Here is a 20,676-nt window from a genome sequence, read left to right as displayed (position 1 = left end):
GCATACGTTTACAAAGAATTATAAACTAGATTCCTTTTCCAGGTGTAGGACAGGCTTTGCTAGGACCATTCTCTATGGGCTCCTGGGCCCTTGTCTTCAATTTCCCAGTCAATCTAAGCTATGGTAATCTACCTATATAGTAAAGGCTACTGCAACAGTGATCTTAATGATGAACATAGTACATTTGTGTAAGTAAACTTAACATAACATTAGAAGCTCAAATGATCACTGCAATGGCTACTCCCTCCCTCCCTCCTTCCTCCCTATTGTTGTATGTTTTTGTTACCAGGGTGAAGACCCTTTCTTTATTTTCCTAGCATTGTCCTTGTGAGGGCTTTAGGCTCCTTCTCTCTGATGGCATGAAAGCTCTGAAAGGCTTGGCACCCAAACCTGCCTTTTTAGTCAACTCAGCTTGAGCTTACCAATGGTTTGGGAGTGTAGAAGGTACCTTTAAACTTTGGAAACTGGCTGGCTGTTCTCTTCTTAGTAGCATATAAGCCATATAGCTAGAATTACTTCAGCAGTTATCATTTGAACACCTATTGTTATGGTAAATTTACTTAGACACCTGTATGTTATGGTAAGTGTACTTACACAACTGTACTTTACTGTATAACGGAGACCAGTCACTGATATCAGATTGTGGAGATCAGCTTCTTTAGACTCTGAAACTGACCTGCCTGTGACTATTAGAGGTGTTAATCTTTGTGTTTTAATAGACTGCTAGAGAAAACCATGCAGTGATCGCTGAGATTATTTGGAAGAACATTAACTAATTTGCGCCTGAATACTGTTGTTGAGATAGGGTTAAATCTCCTGAAGTCTTTGAGAGACTGTATTAACTGAAATTTGAATTCCCTATGACTTTCATCATGGAGGCACCTAGTGTAATGGTATTTTTGGGATACTTTTAAGGAATAAGTAATTTATTACATTGTCTTGTTTTATGGCTTGAGAAGGGTGAAGGTGTATCAACTGCACTAATATTTCTCCATTACATCTGAGTGACGCCTCCAAGCTCATCTGCAGTTAACTCCTGCTGAAGCCTCTAGCCGTCAAATATTGCCTGTTCATATTTGCATCAATAACTCCAAAGCCATGCCATGTACAAAGTTTTAAAATGTTTCATCTTAAAGCTTACCCAATGGAAACTCAACTGCATTAATATCTGACCTCTGTCCAATGCAGGTAAAGAGATATTAACTGTTTTTATTATATTAATTTGTATAGATATAATTTTCACATTTTTCTAAATAACTCAACAACGAAGTAATAGACAGAACTACTTAGCCTCATATGAAAGATCTCAGCTACATAAATAAAATGCTGCTGACAGTATGTGTATAACTTGAGTGGTTATTGAGCTATTGTAAGTTGTTTACAAAATATTATAAACGTAATAGTTACTGTGTTTACTGTGAGTTATAATATTCAGTTTAAGACCTAGAACCTAAAGAATACTACCACTATAAAATAATTTGTGCTGAAGGGTTTGCCATTTATACTTCTTTCATAACCCCTATGGTTCTAGAAATGTGAACATTTGTTTGAAATGTGAGGACATAGTTTGATTCTGTCAAAAGGCTTAGGCTCCGCCCATTGGAAGTTAAAGTGCAAACTTCCTGAGCTCCATTGGAGTGAATGAGTCATGTCCCCCATAGCTGGACTTTAATCCATTTGGAGGCTGTAATGTAGATGAGGTTTGCCAGAGAGTTGTGCTGCACAGCTAGTCTTATATTGCTTTTAATAACATAAAAAGGATTTCTCTTCCTCATGTCCTTTTGACAGGCCTGACATCAGTATGAATTTTGTAGTTTGAGCTAATGTAGGTTGAAGGGCAGAATGGGCATTTGAAGAAGATGGACAAGATCACCATTGATTTGAACGTTGCATACTTACTATAAGAATAGATCTAAGAATGACCTTGCTTGATCCTTTTCAGCATACTGTGACCTACTGTACCCATGCCAAGGATTGGGGACTTGCTGGATGATTGCTTAGTGTGTATATTTTTTTTTTTTTTTTTTTATGGCAATGATTGTTGCACAGAAGTGTTGGCATCTTTGGCTTGCAGCCTGAGGGTAAGCACAGAGCATTATGCAGTTGGGGTATCTGGAATCTTGGGAAAATATCAGTGCTGATCTGATATGATCCTGTGGCTAAGTCCTGCATTTGAAATGAATAGACACTGATTGTCCACAAAACTTTATTTTTTTTTACATTAACTTGAGCTGTCACCATCTCAGGCTGATGGGACCCCTGTTTAATATTTGATCTGACAGACAGCATCTCAGGAGTGCCACATCTCCATTTATTCTTTATTGCAGTCTCAGCACTCGAATATTAACTCTGGCACTTGGTGTAGAGCTAGAACCCACAACTTTCTCTGATCTTCTGCCATCGGAAGTAAAATGTGCTGCCTGTTTTAAGTGATATTGTAGTTTTATGTTAGAAAACAATAGCGTGCAAGATGTCTCAACAACTTTAGTTGTAGAGGTTGGTGACAGGGTAGAAATGGGGCAAGCCCTAGTGTTGATTTTTGCACAGTTGTTTATGTTATGTACACAAAATACCCCACCTAGGTCACGTTGAGTTTTATTTCACAGTTTGTTCATGACACTGTAATTTAGTTTTCTGTTAGTGAAAAGAAGAGGTAAATATGCTGTCAAGCAGATTTTCTTGGTACAGATCCCTTTCATTCCTAAATAAATTCAGCTGTGTTCTGAATTATCTACATTTTCTGCATTTCTGCTGGTTCTGTCCATCTGGAGAATTATTTCTTCTTGTCCATTGTCTTATAAAATTGCTTTGTCAAATAAGAATGTAAGGCTTTAAGTCAACTTAATTTGGTAGCCTTCTTAAATTTAACACAGTTCTTACAATCCTGAACATTGTGGTTTGGGCTCGACCAAACAAGCATGATGTATTCTAGTCTTTAGTGCTGTTTTCATGTTTACAGCATGCAAACTCAGACTCCCTTTATTGACTTCTTGGAAGTGTCTCAGTCTTTCATTAATATTTCAAAATTATTTTCAGTTGATGACGGGCAGTGACAAAACTTACTTATTTTATTTATTTTATTTTATTTTATTTTTATTTTACATTTGTTTACCGGGAAAGTCCAACTGGACACAGGTCCACTTTTAGCGGAGGCCCGGGGAGAAAAGGTCCACATTACAATACATTACATGAGACTAAAATGAAGTAGAACATACATACATATGGCATGTATACACATCAGGACAACATGCTGGTGATTAACAAACATACATATAGCATCTATGTGTGTATATATATATATATATATATATATATATATATATATATATATATATATATTATATATATATATATATATATATATATATATATATATATATATATATTCACACAACAGGACATCATGCTAGTGATTAATATTTCTTACAGTAGACAATCAGAGGTACATTTTGTTTTCTTTTGCAGTTATAAGTTTTGTAAGGTAAATGTATACAGGTTTGGAATCTTTCAGGGGAGAAAGTGTTTATACATAGCTGTACCCTGACAAATTCTCTTGGTATGGATTAGCCTGCTGAGTGGCAGGAGCATAGCCAGTTACTTATGTAGTTGGTTTTCAGGAGTTTTTTGAATTGACTAAAGGAGGTGGTAGAAGTTATTTGGCTTGGTAGTGTGTTCCAGGTTTTGGCAATGTGATGGCAAAGAGGGAATTAACAGCTTCGCTTTTATGTTTGATGACAGTTATAAGGTTCTGGTTACTAGATCTTAAGGCACTGGAGGGAATATGGGGCTGAATTAGGTGCTGAAGTGCTGGAGTTATCTCAGGAAGGTAGTAGAGTTTGTGCGCTATAGAGAGTTGATTGAGTAGAAGTATATGAGGCAATTCAAGCCATTTGAGTTGCTTAAGGGATAGACACTGGTGGTACCTATATGAAGCTTCAGTAGCAAACTTGGCAGTCTTGGTGTAGCAAGATTCCATTTTATTTAGATCAGTTTGGCAGAGATTGGTCAAGATGGGAGAGGCATAGAGGAGGGAGGATAGAAGATGAATCCTTGCGATGGTTACTTTGGTGCTTTTTGTCATAAACTGTTTGTTTCTGTAGAGGAGACCAAGTTTTTTATTAGCTTTTTTAATGGTTTGTGCTATGTGGATGTCGAACCTCAGGTTATTGTCTATTTCTACGCCTAGCAGTTTAGTGTGTGTGGTTGGACTGATTTGAATGCTTTCTTTGGAGTTAATGGTGAAATTATTATTTAGGGGAGGAGCTCTGCCAGGGCTGAAAAGAATTAGTTTTTTTTGGGGGGGATTAAGAAGAAGTTTGATGTTGGTGAACGAAGTTTCGGTTAGGGTGAAGTTATTTTGGGTAAGAGCTTGCAGTTCACTAAGGGTAGGGGCAGCACATATGAGGGTAGTGTCATCTGCATATTGTACTATTGAGGCAGTGGGAGAAGATGAAGAGATCTGATTTGTAAGTAGAGAGAACAGCAATGGGACAAGGATGGATCCTTGAGGGACTCCTATGGTTACTGGTAACAGGGGACAATTGGTCCTGCCATAGGACTGCTTGCTAACGGGCAGATAAGTAGCTATTGAACCATGATATAGAGGAAGGATTTATATTTAGGGTGGATAAGGGTGTCAAGAAGCACACTGTGGTTTACCATGTCAAAGGCTTTTGATAGGTCTAGGAATATGGAAGAAACAAATAGACCCTTGTTTCTGTGGTAGTTAACTATGTTGGTGAATGATAGTAGTGCCGTCGTGGTGCTATGGGAAGGTCTAAAGCCATGCTGGGATATGGAGAGTAGGTTGTTATTCCAGCGGTACTGTATTAGCTGAGTATGAACAACTCTTTCTAATATTTTGGATAAAGGTGATAGGATTGCTATTCGGCGATAGTTTACAAAGCAAACAAAAAAAAAAAAACATGAGACACTTCAAGCTAGATTTTTCTGGAATGACTGAGGGAATCAATGGCACTCCGAAATGGTGAGGAAATACTGAAGACAAAAATGAAGTTTGGAGTAAACAAGGAAACCTCACACCACCTGCATCAGTGCCTTGTGCTTAGTGCAAGGTTCTGTAATACTCTCATGGGGAAGATGGACGTTATTTAGAAAAAAAAAAAAACAGAAAAGAAGGCATAGAAGTTGAATAAGCCTTAATCTTATGATTTATTGGTACATCAACCTGAAGAAATGTGCTTAATCAGACTGCAGAAAACTGTCAGTGTTTTAATTTATGCCAAACATGTAAGATCAAAAAAAGCCTGTGTTTTACTTTGCTGTTTTCTGATGCTCAAGCATTTTTGAATTGCTACCATCTACCAGACAGAATATTTAGGATTCATTTTGGGTGTGAATTCACAGGACTGGGGTGTAGTGTGGTAATGAGGTTGAAAAAGGAAGAGGGGAGACATTTATTTAAGCTTTTTTTTTTCAATTCTTTGTTTTTAGTTTCTGTTGGGGGTGCTTAAAACATCCAGAATGCACAGTCTTGACAGTAGTGAACTGTTTTGCTTACCTCCCTTTTAGCTAATCACATTTGGCATAGTACTGATGTCAAGTCTCACTCTGGCGTTTGTGTCTCTTCCCTATTCATTGTGTCTTAGCTCTGTTTAACACAACTTTATTTAACTTCTGAACTTTCCCATCTTACCTTCCTTTCTCTTGTTGTCCCACAACTTGGAGTTTTGAAGATGTAATGCTTTTGGTGATATTTCTTAAATAAACCTGAAAGGTTGTCTTGTTTTATTTTATAATGTACATGATAGGGCATTGTGATTATTCATTAGTTAGTTATGAGGCTTTTTCATGAAAAATCTGTGAAAAGCAAGTGCTGTTTTTTTTTTCATGCAGGTTAGTATTTTTTGTACTTTGCACATGCACGACTTGTATCCTCAGTGTTGAAAATCCTGTTGAAAATACGGTTTCTGAAAAGCAATTATGCCACCCCCATATAATCCATCAGAGAGAGGAAATACTATAGTTAAACATAAAAGCTGAGAATTAGTTGAAAGTTTTCACTTATTAATCATTTTCCACTGTGTTCACATTTGTTTCAGAAATTTTGTCAACCTGTACAAGATCGATATTCAGAACAAGGAGATCGGCAGAAAGCATTTGATGAGCTGGGAAGGAAGATACAAGTTTTTATGAAGACTGTGGAGGCTTACAAAAACAAGGTAGCTATTACGCAGCTTGATTATGTGAAACTGTAAACTTAGAGGTATGGGCTCAGATCTGAACACTGCTTAAGTTGGTGTATGGCTCAGACTCGGTTCTCGGTATATATAATTCAAGTTTTCAAAACTGAATGGGTAGTGCAGCAAACCTAATACCTGCCTTTGAGCTCATAGTTGGCAAAAGGAAAGCAGCTTGTGCCGAAATAAAAAAAACTGCTGACTTGAAGTAATAGATTTAAAAAAGAAACAGTGCAACCAGTAGTTTTGTTTAACTAACAAATTTCAAATTATTGAATACTTTGGATAGTTTCTCTTGAGCATTAGTTGCAAAGATATTACATGATTGTGTTGGCATAGGTTTGCCCTATTAGTCTGAGTTAGCATAATGCAGCAAGGAAATTAACGGTGCTCTAAAGTTGTGCATTTGGAATTGGTACCACTGGTTACTGCAAGCCAGATTTCCACAGATCTTAGTATTAGTCAGCAGTATATAGACATCTTAAAATGTTGTTGTCTTTGTGAAATTAAAATATATAGTATTCTAGGACATATTTAATAACACTTATTTAATACTGCGATTATCAGACTTGAGCTTAGTTTACTTTGGGAGAGCTGCATCACTTACTTAAAGGTAGTTCTTGTAGCGCACAAGGTTGTGTTTACGTTTGCTCTTCACTTTCCTTTTCTCCCCATAACCTTTATTAGAGAAATGCAGCCAGCCCAGATCAGTACAGGTTAAAGGCTACCCTGTTTCTAAACAGGTCCGTAGGTGTTTACTAGGCTAACAACCTCAAGGGCCTTGTTAAGCCTGGCCATGCATCCCAAATCTCTGACAAGTTCTGATACCCTTGATGAGTGTAAGCAGGGGCTTGGGAGATGCCTAGGAGATGAACCATTTACAGGTTGCCTGTGTTCATTAGAGACATAGGTGCTACACCAGGGATGAATTTCCTGTTCCCCATTCAATTATCCAAGTTGCACTTGAATTGCGTTAGGGAGTAACTGTGCTTCACCTGGATGGGGAGCCTGTTCCACAGATGGGGTAGTCTCTGGGATACATACCTGTCTCTCCAGCAGGTCCTGTTTATATCACAGGTAAGGTTTAAGTCTTTGCAACAGGTAATTCTAGTGCTGTTTATTTTGTGGATATGCATGAGGTCCATCAGAGTGGGGGCTGACAAAGCCGTGTATGCCAGGCATAGATCTCCTCAAAAGCTTGTAGGAGACAATACAGGGATAGGGCCTTGAAGCGGTTTGCATAGGGCGTTTTAGTTACGCCCTATATTCTTTTAGTGAGGAACCTTTGTAGACATTCCAGCTGTTGGATATGCCTGGTTAAGTACATACCAAGGGGGATATTGTACTCCATGATAGGTCTGATGAATGCCAAGTACACCAGAACAACAACTTCCTTGGACTTGCATGCCATACCTTTGTTTATAAGTTACACAACATAGAATTATTTCCTCACTACTGTAGACATGTGGTGGTCAAGGACTATATTACTGTCTGTGTGTGACCCTAGGTCCCTGACTACTGGGTCAACTCTAAGAGGTGTGTTGTCAATGTGATAGTTACCAGGGGTGGATGACTTCATGAAGGATACTATTATGCATTCCTTGGCATTTAGTTTTAGTCCATGGCTCTGACACCAGTTATTTGCCTGTGTCAGCCCTTGTTGGAGAACATTTGTGTTAGTATAAGAATCAGTGACAGCTCCAAATTTGCACTCATCTGCAAATGTATTCAAACAGAGACCAGTAACATTGGTCTTGGCTTCCGAGAAGAAAGTGCCAAAAAGGAACAGTCCAAGAAGAACTGATCCCTGAGGGACTCCACTTATGACTGGCCTCTTTGTAGAGGTGGAATCCCCAATTTTAACTTCCTGGGGTCCTGTCTGTGAGCCATTTGGCTATCTACTAGGTGACATACAGGTTTGTACCTACCTTCTTGAGTTTGTCAGCAATGCCCAAGTGGGGTATTGCGTTAATGCCTTGGCCAGATCAAGGTAGGCAGTTTGAACCATTTTGCCCTCATCCATTGCTTTGGTGACCTTCTCAGAGAAGTCCACTAGGTTACGTAGGCATGAGCTGCCCTTGACGAAACCAAACTGAGTTGATCTATGGATCGGTAGTTTGCAGGGACTATAGATGGGCCACCTTAGTGCAAAGGGATGACTATTGCTGTTTTCCATTCATGAGGCATGAAGCCTGTTTGGAGTCTACATTTAAATAGCAACTCCAGAGGGCCTGATAGGTCATGTTTCATGCTATTTAGAAGGCATCCTGAGGTATTGTCTGGGCCCTTTGATGTGGTGTTCTTGGCCCTAGTGATAGCAGGGGGAGTTATATTTGATTGGTATTTCCTGATGGAAGATTGAGTGGTAGAGAGGGGTAAAGTTGCAGCTGAATTTATTGGCCAGTAGGTTTGCTTTATCTTATGGCTCAGTATAGATGGCTCCATTTACAGAGAGCTTTGCACACAACTGTGTATTGCTTTTGAGGTTGCAGACATAGCTAAAGAATGCCTTGTGGTTGTACTTGGCCTGGGAGGCCAAATTTAACTCAAATTTGGCTTTGGTAGACTTCATTTGTCCTCTGAATTGTTTGTTTGATGAGAGTGCTTTTATCCTCCTGGTTGCTGCACCTCCTAATTTTTGCCATGATTTTCTTCCTTCCATTGTACATTCTGTTGATTTTGATTCCATCAGGGGGGCGTGTTTTCTGAGTCTTGTACTTCTTCCTGGTGGGTACAGCTGCCTCTGTGCAGCTGTTAACATGCTTGTATAGAGTTACTGTTAACAGTTCTACATAGACATTAGTGTTCTTAGGGTTTATGGGGGCTTGGAATTTTGCCAGGTTATCACTTAATAGCAAGAAGTTAGTCTTAGAGTAGTTCCTGAATATTCCATGTTTAGCTGGGGGCCCAGATTTTATTTTTACTTCAAAGGAGACCATTTTGTGGTTTGACCTTACTAGGGAAGACATTACATTAGAGGGTGTGCAGCACTCTCAAATATTATTGAGGACCAGATCCAGTATGGTTGTACCTCTTATTGGTGTATTGACAATCTGGTCCAGGGAGTTTGTGTTTACAAAATCCAGGAATCTCTGTGCTTGTACATTTGGTGTTGTATAGGATTCCCAGTTAATAGTGGGTTGATTAAAGTCACGCATGAATGTGGTTTTGGGTTGGAGGATCAGTATTTTCAGTAAGTTTAAATACATGGTATGGGTTTCCTGGGTCATAGAGAGGGGACCTATATGCTTTGGTAAAAGGTAATATAAACACCTGCTGATAAGAAGAAAGCTAATTAAACAGTCTGATGTTGTCAGTCTTCATTCATTCTTGACAGAAGGGGGGGGGGTTCGATTCTAGCTCATGCCAGCCAAAATCTCTCGAGCTAAGGCTGTACCCACAATACCCCTCTTCCCATTACCTCACATCTCGTTTGCCGCTCTGAAAATTGGACACATCAGCTGATACTGTCCAAGTGCTCCATTTTTTTGTACTTTATTAGTGCTTTCTCTAGTGATTTTACTAAAAAGCCTTTTCTGTTTCTTCTTGAATACTTTTCCGTTCCTTTTTGTGAGTGTTTGTTTATTTTCTGCTGTTTCTACCCACCCCTTTACCTAAAGGTATTTCTACTTACCATTGTTGGTAACAGGCCTTCCCTCCTTTTCCTTTCCTATCATTGGTAGTCTTTGGATACCATTGTTGGTATCTTTTTCCTTTCACTTTCTTTACCCTTTGGGTATTTCTACTGTACCATTGTTGGTAGACTTTGTTAAAAAAAAAAAAAGCTCCTTTCCTTTTATCTCCTTTCTACCCGTGTGCATGAGTGTATGTGCGTGTTTGAACTAAATGTGGCAGAAAAACAAAAGGGGACATCTGGTTTCAAGCAATGTCAGGACGATGATAAAAAGATGCCCAATTCAGATGGGCATCTTTCTTGCATGTACTGTTTGGGTGCCCCTCATTTGGCATTACTTGTAAAATTTTCAGGGCTTTAGCGTCCATACTTTAGCAGAGAGGCGTAACAAACCCATCTTAAAAGGCTTGTTGAAATGTTCTTTTAGTGAAGCCCTCTCTAAGTCGGAGACTTCAAAATCTTCTAAGCCAGATATCAGGAAAAGAAGCCATTCTGTGCTGACATCACCATCAGCACATGAGGTAAAGTCGCAGGTTCCAACTGTTTCCTCAGAACCGAAAGCCAAAGAACCAAACGTGACAATATCAGCACCTTTGGCACCGACAGTGGCTCAGTCTCCATCAGTGCCGATGGTTATTGAACAGATTCAGACTTCTTCAGCACCGACCACTGTTTTGGCACCTACAACGTCTTTGGCACCGACAACAGTTTCTGCAGCACCAGCACTTTCTTCTCATTCGGTCCCGGCTTCCCCTTCTGCACAGCAACCTATGGTGCTGAAAGTCAATCCAGTAATAATTCCCAAGACTAGATATTCCCCTTCAGTGGACCCGTTCTTGGGTCAACTCCCCAGCCCCTTTCTGGATAGGGCTGAGTCCCCTTCGGGAATGTTGAGCCATTCTTCTAGGAGTCTTTCCGAACTCGACATAGGTTGGTGGACCAGCTTTTGGCAGCCAGGTGTCTCCCCACACCTATGCAGACCTCTCTCCCTCCTGGAGCCAAGACTTCCTCTCCAAGGACTCCACCAGTTTATCCTCCATCAACCTCCTTCCAAGGTTTAGAGACCTCCACTTTGCCGCTCCTGGTACCAGCTACTTCTGTGCCAACAGTGGACCTCACCTCGGCTCCAGGGCCGGCTCTGTTGTCTTTGCCCCTTTCAGATCCATTGCACACCTGGGACCATGGTTTGGCTGTTGGTTCCTAGACCCTTAATATGGTTCTGGTTGTTTCCACAGCGTTGTCTTCAGCTCTCGGAACCATGGTGGTTTCAAGTCCTCTCCCAGCTCCTGCGCTGGGTGACGGCTTATTAGAGAAGGTGTGATCCCAGTTCTGAGGTTGTCTTTCTCAGTTCTGGGTTCTCATCCCTCTTCAGGCAAGTCTGCCTTCCAGATTATGGAGAAAGCTTTGGCCTCAGCAGGCTCCCAGCTGGCTCTATCCTCATTGGAGTGCCATATTTTCATTTACTCTGGTTCGCAGCTGTCGCAGTGTGACAATCTGGACAGCAGGGACAGGAGCTGCAAGACACCCTGATTCAGGATCTCTCCTCTTCGAGTCTTCTTCAGAATTTCCCCCAAGGAACCACCCCGTAAGAGGACATGCAAGGGGAAGCACCTTGATTCTCCAGAAGAATCAGTCACAGAAGACACAGATTACAGTGAAGGGGAAGGTTCCCCCCGGTCATCCCCTGAAGATGTCTCCTTTGAAGACATCTTGGAAATACTGAAGCAGAGGGGTAATTGCAATCTCTCAAACCCATCCTCTGATGAGTCTGTGTTCTTGCAAGCTTTTTGTGCCTGCCCATCTACTTCCTGGGTGACCCCACCCACAGATGACCTAATTAAGCTGGTTGTTCAGTGGGCATGAAAGGCTCCTGATTCCATAGAGCCCATTCCCCAGAGGCCAGAACAGCCCCAGAAGATCAGCCCCATTGGTCAAAGGGTCTAGCAGTGGATGCTATGGTGGTGGCGGCGGCCACCAAGAAGGAACTCGCTGGGGAGATTTTCACTGTGCATCCACCTAACCGGGACACTAGGACGATGGACAGATTTGGGAAACAGGTTTTTGCCTCATCAACATTCGCTATTAGGCCTTAAACTTCTTGGCACATTTTACTAGAATGCAAAGGGATCTGATAACTTAGCTGTCAGACACCCTTACAGGAGCTCTGTCTGACAAGGTTGCCTCGTAGCTTGCCACCCTTGAGTCTGTCTCAAATTCGTCCATGCAGCTCATTGCCCACGCAGCCAAAGGGGTGTCTAGGACAGCAGGTACAGGCGTTGTCATAAGGCGACATGCCTGGATGCACTTGTGTGACTTAGCAGAACCCTGCAAGTCTTCCTTAGTCAGATTTCTGGTTGATGCATCATCATTGTTTGCCCCAAAAGTTAGACACGCTAGCCAGGTGTGAGAAGGACAGAAAGACCCTTTCTGCCGTGGGCATTCATGTTTATACTCCTCAACAATCCTATTCTAGGAATCAAAGGAGTGGGAAAATGTGGTTCAGAAAATCCCAAGGGCCTTTTCATGACACACATGGTGAGTACTCTCCCCGGGGTAGAGGGGGAGGGCTCTACTGGAATACGTCCACCCTGTGGCAGAGGGGGTCTGCTTAATCAGAACTCTAGAGATTCCTTCTCCAGACAACCCTACCAGTGCTACTGAATGGAAGCCCGATTGCTTACCTCTGGAAGCAGTCGGGGGAAGATTTTCAGTACACCAATCTGCCTGGCTTATGATAACTTCAGATACCTGGGTGCAAAAAATTATCACCGGAGGTTATCATATACCATTCAATCTTTTTCCAAGACATCAAAAGCAAATCTTCAATGCTCCACCCAGTCAGACGGATCTAGCAGCAGTAGAAATCCAAAAACTGCTTCTAAAATGGGTCATCCAAGAAGTCCCACGAGACCAAAGAGGATCCGGATTTTACTCAAGATTCTTTTTAGTGCCAAAAAAGTCAGGGTACTGGAGACCAATTCTAGATCTCAGCCTATTGAAAAATTTGTACAACAGACAAAATTCCAGGTGGTCATGGTTCAGTCCATCCTTCCCTTTCTGGAGAAGGACTATTGGATGTGCTGTATAGATCTTCAGGATGGGTATTACCACATAAAGATGAACAAGCGCTTCATCTATCTCCACCTCTAGCTAGGTGCCAGTCATTACCAATTTTGAGCACTGCCCTTCAGTCTCACCACAGCCCCCAGGGTGTTCACCAAATGCATGGCAGTTGTAGCAGCTCACTTGAGACTGCAAGGATTCTGAGTGTTTCCATACCTAGAGGACTGGCTCCTCACCGCCCCTCCAGGCATCTGCTGCTTTATACAACATACTTTGTGCTACAACTCGTAGAGACTCTAGGCATTTCCATAAACAAGGAGAAGTCACATTTGACTCCTGCACAAAACCTAGAGTTCATAGGAGCAAGACTGAATATGATTTCTTGTGTAGATTCTCTTCCCCTCCACAGGCTGATGAAGCTAAGGTCACAAGTTCAAGCGATCATTTCCCGAAACAAAGTTTCTGCTTGCCTGGTACTGCAAACTCTGGGGTCCATGGCAGCAGGTATAACCTTAGTACCCCTAGCTAGATATCACATGAGACTTTTTCAATGGTTCTTGGCATCGCAATGGTCAATTCTAACACATCCCATGTCCCACCTAAGCCTGATAAATCACTGCAAAAGGATTTATCTTGGTGGATGAAGCTAGAAGAAAATCTCTGGGATCACTCCTTTTCTCCCCCTTCGCCCAAAGCCATAGTGGCCACGGACACTTCCCAGATCAGGTGGGAGGGCATTATTTGGGGAAGACTGTCCAAGGCACTTGGTCCTGGCAAGAGGCCAATTTGCATAGCAACGTCCTGGAATTAAGGGCAGTGCTTTTAGCTACTTTGCCCTAATTCCCCCTCACTGGGAAGCCCCCGAGAGATGCACTTCTCCTTGGGTGTCCCATGGGCGTCTATATTAGAACACCAAACGTATAAAATTTCGAGTGTTCTAATATTGAACCCTATGAATCGAAAATTTAAAACATCGAACATACAGCACAGCAATTGTTTTCCTAGGGAAAAAATTTGCTGTTCCAAAACACATACACACACAACACAAGTACACCAAACAAACAGCAATCCACACACACACACCTAAACTCTTACTCCTAACCCTACACTAAACTATACATACACTACTAACTATCCACTTACCTTAACCCAAACCCTAACCCTAAGGTCCGTCACTATCGCGCAGTCACCTCAACCGTGCCCTAACCCTAACTCACCTACCCTGCCCTAACCCTCACGTCCACACAATCGCACACTTACCTGACCCATGCCCTAACCCTAACTCACCTAACCCGCCCTAACCCTCACGTCCACACAATCGCAGACTTACCTGAACCCGACCTGTAACTTTCCACCACAGCGCTGAAAATACCGAAGCAACAGAAACGGACAACCAAATTCTTTCCCTAGGAAAAAATTTGTTTTTCTGTTTCTTTAGTATTATAGTATTATATTATATTAGTATATAAACGGGTCGATATTAGAACACTCGAAATTTTGAACATTCGGTGTTCTAATATAGACTGATAGATATGGGACTTCTTTATGTCTTTCCCCCTATTCCACTAATTCCCCAGTTTTTGAGGAAAGCCCAAAGCTCATTGCACCCTATTGGCCCTGTCAAGTCTGGTTCCCCTTTCTTTGGCCTCATCGGGTTCACCACCCTTGGATTCTGGACCTGAATCCAGTCCTGTTATCTCACCCTCAGGGCTTGGTGCATCCCAATCTCCAAAACCTCAAGCTGACGGCTTGATATCTCCAATTCTGGTAATTGCCAGGCAGAATAATGTATCCTCTTTGGTACAAAGGATTCTTCAGGGTTACCATAAACCATCCACCAAAAAGCTTTACCAAAGTAAAAGGACAAAATTTTCGATTTGGGCCTGTTCCAACAACATACAGTGGATATAAAAAGTTTACACACCCCTGTTAAATTGCCAGGTTTTTGTGATATAAAAAAATGAGACCACAATAAATCATTTCAAAACCTTTCCCACCTTTAATGTGACCTATAACCTGTACAATTCAATTGAAAAACAAACAAATCTGTTAGGGGAAATATATAAAAAATAAAAAATGTACAGTAAGCTGGTTGCATAAGTGTGCACACCCTTAAACTAATACTTTGTTGAAGAACCTTTTGCTTTAATTACAGCATTCAGTCTTCTTGGGTAGGACTCTATCAGCATGGCACATCTTGACTTGACAATATTTGCCCACTCTTCCGTGCAAAAGTCGTCCGAATCTGTCAGATTGTGAGGGCATCTCTTGTGCACAGCCCTCATCAGGTCACCCCACAGATTTTCTATTGGATTTAGGTCTGTGCTCTGGCTCGCCCATTCCAAAACTTTAAATGTCAAGTTGTTCTGTCTTGGCTTCATTCTTACTGATGGGTTCGGAGCCAGTCCTCTGCTCTGACTTAGCCAAATATAAAAGCTCGAGGTCTTCAACCAGCTCGTGGCCTACTCCCTATCCCATGATGCAGTGGTGATTCCCTCAGGTCTTGTTTGCCACTGCAACAGATCGGGCTTTTCACTAGCTCTGGCCAGTGAATTTTGAGTATTACTTTTTTTTTCTTCTATTGTTTACATTATTATTAGTATTAGAGTTAGGATTGTAGTTGTATAGTCTTTAACTAAGTTTAGGAGCGTTAGTCAAGGTGCTTGTGCACTTTTTTTCTTGTCAGCTTTTTCTTCGCGGACATTTTATTAGGCCTCGCTTTTTTTCTCCCCCCATTGTGTGAATTTATAATATATATATATACATGCATACATATATTAGTGTGGTTTTTGATATAGCCTGGTTATTAGAAAGCTAGTTTCCTTTCTGCTTAAGCCCGTGTTTATTAGGGCATCGTTCCCTTTAGTGTGTTACAGTTTAGCCTGTTTAAATTAGAAAACTCTATCTTTCTATTTATATATGTTTATTTCAGTTTGTCACTTGATATAGCCTAGCTAGTTAAAAATATAATTTCTTTCCTTTCTTAAGCCCTTGTTGTTTTTTTTAGGGCATCTTTATCTTACTATAGATATATAGTTATTCTCTGTGAAAATTTGTGGAATTGTGGATTGTGACTTTTTGTAGGTTGTTATGTCTCAGCAGGACAAAGAGAAGTCCAAATCTGGATTTAAAAAGTGTCCAAAATGTGGGCAAAAGATGTCCATCACAAATGGACACTCTGAATGCATTTACTGTTTGGGTGAGGTTCACCTTCAGGAAGACTGCTCAATATGCCACTCCTTTAGTTCTAGGGTGCTGTCTGAAAGAAAGAGCAAACTCTCATAGCAAGAGGTTTGGTAAAATCTTCTTTTCAGGAATCACTGGATAAGGACAGTGCACATGACAAACAGTCATAATCTTCTAAGACATCCTCTGGCTTATCGGAGCTGAAGAAAAGTCCATCAACCACTAAACCAAGGATTGAAAACCCATCGAACTTGGTGCCACTATCTTTGGAGCCAACGGTTGTTCTGGTTGGCAGGAGCCAATCCCCAGTTTTGGAGCCGGTATGTCCTTCCTTGAAATCTTCCATACTGCAATCAGTAGCCTCTTCAGTCTCATCTTCTCTGTCTTCAAGACTTTCAGACATGGATGTGGATCATGTGGTGCAGAGGCTTCTACAGACAACCAGCACTGGCCAAGCTTTTGTCAGAGCCGACCCTTGGGGCTTTGAACCATCCAAAACCCTCCCTGTTTCTTCCATTCCTCCTCTGACCCAACTCAAGGTTTCATAGCCAGAGTGTTCGGAGCTGATAATTATGGAACCATCGAAGCCAATACCTGTTCCAGGCCTGTCGGTTCTGACAGCCCAGACTTCCTCGGTGCCGAACGTGGAGTCTAGGAACCGACACTCACCAGTTGGGTCTGCTGAGGATAGTCAAACCGACCTTTTGGTTCCGACTTTACCTCTCAGGGCCTCGGCTCAGATGAGTGCGGAGCCTACCTCAGGCTCGGAGCCCACTACTTCAGTGCGGAGGGAGTCACCTGCCTCTTCAGATTCAGGGGTTCCTTCTCATCAGATCTGGGGTGCTTTCGATGCCATGAGGAGAGTATTGTCCCCTCGGGACTCCACATCACCAGTAACCTCCTCCCCTAAAGCGCTTGTGTTTATCTCTGCTGCACAGATCTCACAAAAGCGTAGAGACCAAGAGACCCAGGATCCTCCACTGGGCTAATCCTGCTCTTCTGAAACCTCACCAGAAGCCCCCTCTGATGAGGTTCCCAAGAAGAGTGTTCAGAGCTGATGATCATGGAAGTTACTTTATCTGATACCCCTGCAACTACTGAACACTGTACCAGACCTCTTGCTATGAGCATTTGCTCTTTACAGAGGCACAGTAGGCTAATCTAATAGGGAGGCGGAAGCCAAATATACTCTGGCTAGGCTTGTAAATGCCCTAGGTCAGATAGCCTAGTATCTACCTATGAACCTATGAACCTAAGAGGTTATGCAAGAGGAAGCATCTGGATTCCCCACAGGAATCCGTCACTTCAGACACTGACTTAGATGAGTCAGAAGAGTCCCCACAGTCCCCCTCGGAGGATATCTCCTTCGCAGATATCTTGGAAATTCTTAAACAGAGGGGTGCCTGGAAGCCCGTTAACCCTACTGATGATGAGTCGGTCCTCCTGAAGGCTTTCGGGTCCCACCCTCTGCCACTTGGGTGTCTCTGCCTTTTGATGAGCTGATAGAGCTGGTCTCTCGAAAGGCGTGGGAGCCCCCCCCCCCCCCCCCCCCCAGGACAAGGTCTTTCTAACAAAAGGAGTACCTGTTGATGCCATGGTGGTGGCTGCAGCCACAAAGAAGGAATTGTCAGAAACCTCTGTGCCTGTCCATCCTCCTAATAAGGATTCTGGGATCATGAACAGATATGGAAAACGCATGATGTAATGTGATCCTATCTCGCCTACATTCTCTACAGATGGGTTCGGAGCCTATCCTCGGCTCCGACTCGGTATATACTATAGAGCATGATCTCTTATTGGCTGAGTTACCTCATATCCCAGGATGCACCACCACTACCTCCCCAGATCTCGTTTGCCGCTTTCCAGCATAGACGTGGTCTCGGACTTGGCTGAGCTAAGTACCTCTAGTTAGAAATCTTTTCTGTCAGATTTTTTTCTGAAATTCACCCAAAAGCTGTTTTAACAGCTATTGTTGTTGTACGTTTGTGATTCGATAATTTTTTGTGGTAAATTGTGTTTGTTTGTTGAGTAGGAAGGTTCCGTTTAAGTTAGAGGGGCCTAGCCCTACTTTAGGCGTTTGAGTTAGAGCCTAGTTGTTGTCATTGTTTTTCTTGTTAGTCTGTATTTGTTAACTGTCGAAACCATGTCTAAGGAACATAGACCCTCTGGTTTCAAAAAAATGTGTCAAGTGTAGCTATAAGATGTCAATCACAGATGATCATTCCCTGTGTGTCTATTGTCTATGTCCTAAACACCTGCAGGAGTCTTGTAGCGTTTGCCACACTTTTTCCTCTCGAGTCCTCCAAGAGAGGAAAAACAAATTGATTTTAAAAGGGCTCATTGCCCCTTCGTTTGAGGAAGCCTTGTCCTCTTCTTCTTCCCCTTCTGGCAAGAAGAAAAAATCGTCGGCTCCGACCAGCCCGTCGGAACCGATAGCCAAAAAGTCTAGGCAGGCTTCTCCGTCGGCTCCACGGACTTGGGCCGAGGCGGGCGGTCTGCCTCGATGCCTCCAGCCTTGACTCCCTGACCTTGGAGTGAGCTCGGACATCGAGAGGTGGGTCACCTTCATCGGCTCCACTGACTTGGGCCGATGAGGATGCCAGCTCAGACACTTCCGCCGGGCGAAGTCCACGCCGGCTCGAGGAGATGCAATAGTGGAATCTCCCTTGGCGCCCGATCGTCTCGAGCCTTTCGGGCGGTCCCCTACTCTTTCGGAGCGGAGAAGTCGACTCGGACCCGATCGGTCTCTTCCACGTTCTTCAAGGATGTCCGATTCGGACGTAGACAGGGTGCTTCAGAAGCTCTTCCAGTCACGGTCTTTGCTAAATTGATCTCGACTCCTGCCCAGTTGGCTTTGGAGCGATCCCTTATCCTTCTACTACCATTCCTCCTCCGACAGCCTCGGCGCCCGTTGGAGTCGGTGTTAGTGGACCTGGTGAAGTTATCGAGTCGGCTCCGACTTTAACTTCAACTCCGTCCCTTGGGTGGGGTTGATTACCGAACTTCCTCAGTCGGCCCTGGGGAGGCTTCGGATCCGACCCTTTCGGTTCCGAGCCTCTCTCTCGGTGCGTCGGCTGCGGGGGCTCCTGTTGCTGTTGTGGCCTCGGGGATAGCACCTTCCCAGGATTCTGGGGGTCCTGCCTTCGATGCCATGAGAAGTGCCTTAGCCAAATCCTCTTTGGCCGCCGACCTTTCCACCACCCCCTTCCTTGGATGTGGTGACTGGCGTTTCTGGAGTCCCCCTGTCTCGTGACAGCGGAGCCCCTGGGCCTGAGGTTACCCCCATTGGTGGTTCCCTTCTTCCTGGAGGTTCCTCCGACACTCCTTGGAGGAACCACCCAGGAAGAGACTGTGTAAGAGGAAGCCGTCGACTCCCCTGGAGTCCCTCACGTCAGATACCGACCTCGATGATGCGGAGGGTCCCCAAAGTCGTCATCGGAAGATGTCTCCTTTGCTGACATTTTAGAAATCCTTAAACACCGGCGATTGGCAATCCAAACCCCCTGCCGCTGAGGTCGGTGTTCCTCAAGGCCTTGGGGCTCAGCCCTCCGCCTCCTGGGTGTCTCCGCCCTTGATGAGCTTCTGGATTTGATCTCTCGGGTGGGAACACCAGTTCTGTGGAACCGGTGCCAGCTCGTCCCAATAAGTTTCTTTCAGCACCCCGGACAAGGAGTTCTTATCTAAGCGTGTGGCTGTAGATGGTATGGTGGTGGCATCTACCGCACAACAAAATGTGGCAGGGGCTTCGGCGTCCATCCATCCACCTTACAAAGAGTCTAGGAGCATGGATCGATGCGGCAAGCGTACCCTTACTTCAGCGGCCCTTACGTTAAGGTCTGTGAATTACTTGGCACAGTTCACCAGACTACAGAGGGATCAGATGAAGGAGCTGACGGATGCCCTGTCGGGTAACTACCTCATCAATTAGCAGACAGTTAATTCTCAGTTGGCTACCCTATCCTCTTTATCTAATTCGTCCATGAGGCTCATTTCCTATGCGGCCGAAGGCGAATAAGCGGCGGGAAAAGGTGTTGCTCTTGGAGACAAGCCTGGATACGCCTGTGTCATTTTGCGGAGGCCTTTAAGTCTTCCTTTGCAGCGCCCCTTTGATGGGTCCTCTTTGTTTGGTCCCAAGGTAAAGGACACTTTGACTCGCTGCGAGCAGGAGGGTAAGACCTTGGCTGCCGTGGGGGCCAGCTTTTCCACTCCCGTCAGGCCTTATCCCAAGGCCGGAGGAGAAAATGTGGTTCGTAAGTCTCAGAAGCCTTACTCGCGCAGCAGAGCGATCCCCTTCTAGAGGCAGAGGAGGGAAATTTTTCAGGAGGCGCCGTCCCAGAGGCGGAGGCCCCGCAACACTGGAGACCGAGTCCTTTCGTGGCTCCTCCTCCTTCCAGCATCCCTGAAGGAGTGCCCGACTGTGCAGCTCCGGAGCCAGTGGGGGTCGTTTCTCGAAGCACCTAAAGGCCTGGGAAAATATTACTCAGGACCAATGGGTGCTTGAATCGTGCCGGAGGTTACTCCATCCCCTTTGTTCAACCACCCCACCAGTCCAAAGAATCCCGGACCCACCACCCAGTCAACTGGATCATGCAG

At 43.6% G+C, this 20,676-nt stretch overlaps 1 protein-coding gene across 1 annotated transcript in view; it reads left to right on the top strand.

Moving 5' to 3' along the window:
• HSPA4L (heat shock protein family A (Hsp70) member 4 like) overlaps positions 1-20,676 on the top strand; it is a 2,148,355-nt gene that overhangs the window by 1,959,350 nt on the left and 168,329 nt on the right. The window contains exon 17 of the mRNA XM_044061754.1: positions 6,063-6,182. Within this exon, the coding sequence (XP_043917689.1) occupies positions 6,063-6,182 (120 nt within the window). The remainder of the gene's footprint in view (positions 1-6,062; positions 6,183-20,676) is intronic.

Source organism: Protopterus annectens, chromosome 2.part0, assembly GCF_019279795.1.
Source record: "Protopterus annectens isolate FY-2018-M chromosome 2.part0, PAN1.0, whole genome shotgun sequence".
NCBI lineage: Eukaryota > Metazoa > Chordata > Ceratodontiformes > Protopteridae > Protopterus > Protopterus annectens.
This window is presented reverse-complemented; position numbering and strand designations above follow the sequence as displayed.